General features: G+C 41.4%; 2 protein-coding genes across 2 annotated transcripts in view; one reads left to right on the top strand and one right to left on the bottom strand.

Annotated features, from left to right (window-relative positions):
* bzw1a (basic leucine zipper and W2 domains 1a) overlaps nucleotides 1-3,393 on the top strand; it is a 6,701-nt gene extending 3,308 nt beyond the window's left edge. The window contains exons 8-12 of the mRNA XM_054623787.1: nucleotides 89-259; nucleotides 556-702; nucleotides 1,561-1,699; nucleotides 1,801-1,923; nucleotides 2,745-3,393. Coding sequence (XP_054479762.1) covers nucleotides 89-259; nucleotides 556-702; nucleotides 1,561-1,699; nucleotides 1,801-1,923; nucleotides 2,745-2,776 — 612 coding nt within the window. The 3' untranslated portion in view covers nucleotides 2,777-3,393. The remainder of the gene's footprint in view (nucleotides 1-88; nucleotides 260-555; nucleotides 703-1,560; nucleotides 1,700-1,800; nucleotides 1,924-2,744) is intronic.
* Nucleotides 3,394-4,863: 1,470 nt separating this feature from the next.
* On the bottom strand, nucleotides 4,864-6,165 carry si:ch211-246m6.4 (transcription factor 15). The gene is made up of 3 exons (XM_054623786.1): nucleotides 5,984-6,165; nucleotides 5,558-5,953; nucleotides 4,864-4,899 (listed from the first exon to the last, which is right to left on the bottom strand). Exons 1-3 carry the CDS (start codon nucleotides 6,089-6,091, stop codon nucleotides 4,864-4,866), a joined length of 540 nt encoding a protein of 179 aa, XP_054479761.1. The 5' UTR covers nucleotides 6,092-6,165.
* Between the last annotated feature and the right edge of the window lie 1,925 nt (nucleotides 6,166-8,090).

The raw sequence follows: 8,090 nt of genomic DNA, 5'->3' as shown, positions 1-8,090 counted from the left end.
GTGATGGCTGGAAATCAAAGTGTTTTGGATTTGTTTCAAGTCCTTTTTTTGCATGAACTCTAACCTAAAAATATCTCTGCCCCCACAGGAACTCTTTCCTGCCAACAAACGGAGCTGCGAGCATTTTTCTAAGTACTTCACCGACGCCGGGCTGAAGGAGCTGTCCGACTTCGCTCGCAACCAGCAGTCCATCGGCGCCCGCAAGGAGCTGCAGAAGGAGCTCCAGGAGCAGATGTCCCGTGGTGACCCTCAGAAGGAGGTGAGGTTCACGTAGTGGTCGAGCTAAACACTTCATCTTTTCTCCGGGATTGCTGCTGCAGCAATACGACGTGAGATGTAAATATAATAAAATTTAAATAAACGGTATTGCTGCCGTAATTTGGTGAAGCAGCTCAGGGTTTGAATCTCATTAAAACTGAGGCGTCCTGTGTTATTATCGTGTTAAATGTCTCAGTTGGTGTGAAGGCCATTATTGTTCCTGTTTTGTGTTTGTCAAACTTCCTCATTGTTCACACACACTCTGACCTATCACTGTTCTCCTCTCCGTCCATTCAGATTATCGCCTTCACCAAAGAGGAGATGAAAAAGGCCAACCTCTCAGAGCAGGCCATGATCGGCATCATCTGGACCAGCCTGATGAGCTCCGTGGAGTGGAACAAGAAGGAGGAGCTGGTGACCGAACAAGCCATCAAACACTTGAAGGTAAGCCACACCGTCGGGGTCGTTTGTAGGGACGTCCTGCTCCAGTCGGCACAGTCAGTGAACCAAAAGAGAGAATCTGCTGTTGTGTTGATTCACAAGGATTGAGCAATAAATATGGAACCTTGCCACGGTGACTGCAGGTTCTGGCAAGTCTAAAAATGCTCCTCAGTGCTTTGTTTGTCTGCAGCAGGAGAGTATTTGTGCTTTATTATTATTTATTGTTGAAAAGCAGAAAAAAAAACACTGAAGTGGCCGTCGTGTTTTGCAAAATAGAAAAGCAGAAGCTCCAGTTTTATGAATGTAAAGCACAGTTATCTGGACCGTTTTGTGAATGGGATGGTGTTTGTTAACTCAAATTCTGTAGTAGTTATTTTGATAGATGGATGTTAATTACATTACAGCAAAAGTCTATCCACAGTTGGAGATGTACATCTATAGGACACAAACAAAAACAGAATATATACACTATAAATACACCAAACTATAACTACTACAATATATAATATAAGCACAGGATAACCTACTATACACATCAGACAGAAGTGTGATTTAAATAAGGGAGTATGGGAGTCAAATAATGTTTAATCAAGTAATAAAGTTACTTTTTTAGGAGGAATGAAACTTGTTTTATTGAGTCTTGTTTCACCCTGACGTAGTGGAGCTCAGTAACTGTTGATGTGATAATCATGGAAGGTGTGAAAATAGCCAGAGACGGGAACAAGAACTGCAAAAACTCTGAAGTACAACAGCAGTAGTGTGACGAGGAACCCGCTGAGCTCCGTCTGCTTCATCCAACCCACAAGCTTTTCTACTACATGCATCAGTGCATTTCTCTGACATGGCTTCACGTCTCTGCAGCAATACAGCCTGCTGCTGAAAGCATTCACCTCCCAGGGTCTGTCCGAGCTCAACCTGCTGCTGAAGATCCAGGAGTACTGCTACGACAACATCCACTTCATGAAGGCCTTTCAGAAGATCGTGGTGCTCCTCTACAAAGGTCTGTGTCTGAACTCATGCGCTGTAATCTAAACATTCCACTGACCCTTTCATCTTGTAACTCAAGTCTGAGTATTTTGTCCCTTATTTTTCTCCTAACAGCCGACGTATTGAGCGAAGAGGCGATCCTGAAGTGGTACACCGAAGCCCACGTTGCCAAGGGGAAGAGCGTTTTCCTCGAGCAGATGAAGAAATTCGTCGAGTGGCTGAAGAACGCAGAGGAAGGTAAGAAAAGGAACAAAAACACAATAAACCTGTTTGACAGCATCTCTACACAGCAGGTAGAGATGTGACATAATACATCTATCTGCTTTATTTCCTTTTTACTGTAATAAGATAGGATTAATTAAGGTGGTGCGTTCAATAACTTCATGTCCGCCTGTTGATTCTTACAGCACCATAGTTTTGCTTTATTTTCTCGTTGTCACGTAGCGAAAATAACATTTGAGACATGAAGGTAGATCTGATGCATCGAGTTGAGAGGTCAGATATTGGGATGTTGCTTTGTCTTTTTTTTTAATGATAAACAGATTTTTTTCTGAGCTGTTTGTCAGACAAAACAAGAAATAGGATTTTTTTATATCGACAAAATTATATAAATAATCGTGTATAAATACACCAGGAAGGAAACGGCAGGTTTAAACTGAAAACTATTAAGTTTCAGCCTTGTATTAAAGCTGTAATTTAGCTGTGATGTCTAGTTAACTTAACAAAAATGTATTATTGTGACTGAAAACAGGCTGATGGTGATAATATTGGTATTAATTATCCAACAAATACTAATTTAATCACATTTACAAAGAGTGTATCTACATCTAGAACAAGTCAGTGTTATAGATTAGATAAATCATTATATTATATTCAAGCTAGCTAGTTAGATAAAAGTTTATTCATTGTGCTTCTCTATAAAAAAAGATGAGGGGGAAAATGTATTTTATTCGACTTAAATAGAGAAATTCGTGCACTTTGTTGGAACGTTTACCATAAATGGAAATCATACTCTTATAATTCTCTATTAACGAGTTATTGATCCGTTTTCTCTGCAGAGTCTGAATCGGAGGAAGAGGAGACGGACTAGAACCTCCTCGGCCAGATGAGCTCTTTACTTTTTACCCTTTTCTTTTCTTTTCTTTTTCCTCAAAAAATTCACTTTTAACTCCTGTTACTACTACTTCCCCAAAAACACGCACTAAAAAACATGTAAACTAAATTTAAAAGATCCGTATTCGTAAAATGTTTTTGTGTCGCGACTTTCTGTGGAAGCGGAAAACGACGAATACTCCCACTCCTTTATTTTTTTTGGGGGGGGCTGTTATTAATAATAATGTTGTACTTCCTTCTGTAATTTGGATACTAAACATTCCACCTGACCTCGGCGACCGCTGCTCGTCTGAACCACAACCAGGATTTCGAGTTTGCGCTCTTTCGCCGTTAAAAATGCGATTTTTGCCAACGGTTTTTATTTTTCTCCTTCCCTTTTTTTGGACTTTTTGTTTTGCCTGACTCATGTTTTGGCTGCAGTTGGGTCCTAAACTCCTCCTCATTTCTTGGCTTAAAGGGTCAACCTGTACCTCGTGTCAGAAGCCACGCCCCCCGTACGATACCTCGCCAGCTAACTGATTATTATTGGTTTCTACTTTCTTCAATCTGATATGAACCAACTTTTTTTATGAAAATAAAGATTATTGAAATGGTTCCACTGTTCTTCTCCCTTTTTTTTTCTCTCTGTTACTTTAAATGTCTTTTATTGGCATAAATGGCTTCCATAAGAATTGAACACTATGAAAAGTCTCATTAGCTGTGCTTTAAGAGTTTTAAAACCTTTAATATTTTATAGAACGTTGAACTTAATACAAATAACTATCAGTCATAAATCACCTGTAACCATCAAATAAAATGTTTGTTGATCCAAAGTAAGAACTTTTGCAGAAAGAAAACAAAGTCAAAACTCTTTATCATCATTTTTATTTGTATTGTACAAAAATACATTTCTCTCAAAGCAGCGTCTCAGTACTTGCGATGTGCAAAGGACACAATTGTCGGCTATTTCAAGTACATGTCAACAGTCATGTTACACATTTGATTTAGAGGTAGGCCTTCATATATTTAAACACCGGTCTGAGGTAGTGAAACGTTTTCATCCGTATGTGCTGTAGAATAAATATCAAAGGGATCCTGTTGGATTTATAGATTCTCCAGATAAGTGCAAAAGGCAAACTGATGCACTTTGCAAAAATACCTTTTTTAAAGTGATAAAGATTGTGCAACAATGCAAAAGTAAACATTTAACCACACTGCAAATATATTTATCTTAACATTAGGTTTGATTTAGGCCAAAAATTAGGATTCAAAACTATTTAAATTATCTAAAGAAGGTAATATCAGGTCACTAAAATCCAAACAAATAACTAATTTGGACATAAAGCTGTGAAATCTGAGTTTTTATCCAAAATAAGCATTGTTTTTTTTTTTGTCAAAGCATGTAAAGCTTCACTAACTTCTGATGTATTTTTCTTCCTGTGTCTGTTTGTTAAAGGGATGGATTCATAAAGCTGCAGGATATGTTCTTAAGTTAATTGTTTGTGTAAAAAAAACAGCATTTTAGTGGACGTTAATTGAGCCGTCGCCCCGGGAGATTACGTTACAGCCCGTTTTTAGCGTCAGCGGCAAACACTCATTTGTGGAAGTGTAAAAAAATATATATGTATAGTGTGCTAGAGTGGTCAGTGTTGATGCAGTTCCTACAGTTGACCACTAGAGTCAGTAAATGCTCCTTTAAAGTGACCCTGAATAATTGCAATTGGCACTTGAAGGCACCGTTCACGCCACTCAACTGACAGCAACCGCTGCAGGAGCTGCTCTTCAGTTTACTTCACGTGGGTTTTTTTTTAGGAGTTGGGCGTTGGGGCGGGGGGGTGGTTTGTACTATTCGTGGGATTAAAATAGACCCCCGTCAGGTGCAACTTAACACATGGGCTCCGGTTACAGCTCAACCAAAACACAGAGCTTCAGTGGCACAGCGACGTGAACAGAAAGTGCTTTTTCAGTGTCAATTTGTTTCTCTCGTCCCAAAATAAATATATTTATATATATATATATATATATGTACAACAACATGTAAACAGCATCGATGTGGACTCCCCGTCTGTCCGCAGCCGCTTCGCTTCACACAGCGGCCGAGTGCTTCCCTCCATCTCTGAGCTGTGGAGGCAAAGAGGCCACAAACATGGTTCAGTGAATGCACCACGAGAAGTGTCCTCATTTTACTGATCTTACTTCAGCCCCCAATTTCTGTTATTTATTTCATTGTAATATCTTTATTTGAAGTCTGATTTATTATGTAATACATTACTTTTATTATTTACAACTCAGTAAAATAAGGGCTTTAAATCTACGAAACCAGGTTGATTTGTGTCAGAAAGCCAAAGATTTGACTTTATGAGACAAATGTTTACGCTGCTGTAACAGTGAAAACAGTTTGACATAATATCATAGTTTCTATTTACAACTGCAAGATGTCGGCCAAACTTCTGTAAACACTTCTAATCCACAACACGTGTGTGTGTGAGGGATAGAATTGATCAGTCTTTTAATAATATTAATATGCATTTCTTTTATATTTACAGCACTTTTCCATAACCATGTTGCTTTGTATTTTCTTTTCATCCCTTTTAATGCTACTTTTTCATGTTCTCCCTCAACAAACCACAGTACTCAGTCTTCATTCTGAGCTATGTCTCCATATAGACAGGATGCCGCCTGCGCGTCATGCTGCGTAAAACCAGCACCAGATGCCCGACACAGAACCGTGTCACCCTGGGTCACCCTGGGTCACCCTGGGGTGCAGGCGGCCGCTCACCAGCTTCCTCTGGTTGCTCAGGCAGAAAGTGCAGATGGGCCGCAGTGATTGCGCGCTGAGCACCGCGGCACCGTGGAGGATGCTCTGGTAGCCGAGGCACGGCTGTCCGTCCCGGCAGTCCTCCCCGAGCAGCAGCACGTTGGCCAGGTGCGAGATGTAGCTGGAGGCCAGGCGCAGCGTCTCTATCTTGGAGAGCTTCCTGTCTGCGGGCTCGGTGGGGATGAGCGTGCGGAGCGCCGTGAAGGCGGTGTTCACGCTGTGCGTCCTGTCCCGCTCCCGTGCGTTCGCCGCCTGCCTCTGTTTGCTCACGCCTTTTACGCACGCGTCTTCTCCGCTGCCGCATCTCCGCCGCCGCCTCCTCCTCCTCCTGCCTCCTCCTGCCTCATCCTCCTCCTCCTCCTCTTCTTCCTCTTCCTCCTCCTCCACAGCAGGCTCCCCGCTGGGGCTGCAGTCCCCGGTGGAGCTGTCGGTGTCCAGCTCATCCAGGTCGGAGGTGAAGCCGTCTGGCTGCGCGCCGCTGCCGGTGGACTTCATCCTGGCTGTGCTGTGGTCGGACTGGAGCTGCGGCTGCACATCACTTTATCCTGAGGGTGAAAATAGCACCGGGGGGCCGAGCAGCTGCCTCCGATCCGGTGACCGAGGGGGTTTGCGCCGACCGGTCGGCATACCAGCACTAATGAATGACGGCTGCTTTCTGGGTCGCCAGGGAGGGAAGACAGGTGGAGCCTAAAGGGAGGAGGAGGAGGGGAGGAGGAGGAGGCACCTGTTGTGGTCTGGAGCACACAGGTTTAAATTAGGTTCCACTGATATGGGGCTGCCTTCAGGGCCAACTTCACATCAGAAATATTGATGTTTTGGCCGATATTCAGTGTTAAATACAACACCTCATGTAGAGAAATGTAAACATGTACATGAGGAAAAGGGATGACTTCTGAGAGGAAACATTTCAATATGTTTCATTAGTGCAGAACAAAATATAATAAAAATAAAAAAAGATATGCAAATTTTAGCTGGACCTTAACTCAATAAGTTACATAAAATGGCACTTAAATAAGTTCATTATTTTATTATTTATAAAGTTAATTTATAAAATAAAATAAGCAATATGTTATGCTATTTATTTATTTATTATATAAAAAATGTTGTCCTCATTCAGAGTTGACAAACCAGATAAATACTTGACAAGTTTGTTGTTGTTTTAGAGACATATATATATATATATATCAGTGGTGAAAAGTAACATTCTACTCCACTACATTTATCTGGTAATAACTCACTTTCAAGATTCACATTAATAAATCAAATGATCAACAAAAACATTCAGATTTATAAGATAAATTAAATCGAGAAGATACTTAGAAGTATATAAAGTAATTAAACTGAGCGCCACCTGAACCAGCTGCAACATTACAGAGATGAACACATGAATGCATTCATTATCATAACAGAGTATTAGTACACCAGGTATTTCTACTTTTACTTCAGTTTTACTTCAACTTTCGCAGATTGAGGGCAGACAAATGAAATCACACATATTTCATCTGATGAACCTGTTTAATAACTAATAACTGTGTGTGTGTGTGTGTGTGTGTGTGTGTCCAGGTTGCAGGGTAACTTTGCAGCCTTGGCCGGCGGCTCTGAGCTCCCATTGAGTGAACAGTCCAGGTGTGTGCCCACCAGGATGGACCCCCACCCCCCTCCTCCTCCTCCACCTTGCCCAGTGCCATCTTTGGGGGTGGATATAAATATCTGTGAACAGCCTTGTGTGCGTTGCTGCAAAAGCTCGGGAGCCACCATTCCTTCAGGTTGTTTATTTCATTTGAATCGTGATCGTGGAGTAAAACGTAAACATGTTGATGTTGTCTCGAGTTCTATCTGCATTTCTGTGCAGTTCTTATATTCTTTATATTGTTGTATTGCCACCAGAGGGCAGTAAAACCCTAATGGTCATTTCTCGAAGGTTGAGTTTTCTGTTTTTTTCACAAGTAAGAATATAAAACACAAGATATGGACTCATTGCTAGAGGTCAAAGGTCATCTTCCTGCAGGATTCAGCTTGAAACAGGACCAGATTCAGCAGATTTTATCTTCCTAAATACACATTTATGTGTTTATTTCACTGCTTTAAACTGTTCTCCTGAAGTGTCTCCTCTCAGTTCTGAAGGACAATCACACAGAGATTAAGAGTGATGGCAACAAATATCAACCCAGCTGGTTGCTCCTCTATGGTCATAACAAACCGTCCTCATCAGTGGGAAGAAGTCAGCCGGCTCTTTAGTGTTCGGGAGGCGGCGGTCGGAGAGGAACCCTTAATTGGTGCGGAGCTAATGCGGCCTCATTAATCTTTTAATCCTCATTTCCTCTCCGACCCGCTGGCCGTGAACTTGTCTGGAGTCTGTAGCAAAGTCAAATGTTTCTCTGCTGCTGCCAACTCCAAAAAAACATCTGAGGGAACTTCTACAAACTGAAAGATTCTCCTAAACAAATTGTTATAAAACATTTTGACTATTGTGTGATTGCTTTTTCTTTTATGA

Source organism: Anoplopoma fimbria, chromosome 22 (genome assembly GCF_027596085.1).
Source record: "Anoplopoma fimbria isolate UVic2021 breed Golden Eagle Sablefish chromosome 22, Afim_UVic_2022, whole genome shotgun sequence".
NCBI lineage: Eukaryota > Metazoa > Chordata > Actinopteri > Perciformes > Anoplopomatidae > Anoplopoma > Anoplopoma fimbria.
Note: the sequence above shows the minus strand (reverse complement) of the source record. Positions and strands in the feature narration are given on the sequence as shown.

Excerpts from the sequence above, each read along its gene's own strand:
- si:ch211-246m6.4 (XM_054623786.1), bottom strand. The coding sequence starts at position 6,091 with ATGAAGTCCACCGGCAGCGGCGCGCAGCCAGACGGCTTCACCTCCGAC. Across the intron at positions 5,954-5,983 it reads GCCCCAGCGGGGAGCCTGCT|GAGGAGGAGGATGAGGCAGG; the intron begins GTGGAGGAGGAG and ends GAAGAAGAGGAG. Across the intron at positions 4,900-5,557 it reads TGAGCAACCAGAGGAAGCTG|CTCAGAGATGGAGGGAAGCA; the intron begins GTGAGCGGCCGC and ends TTGCCTCCACAG.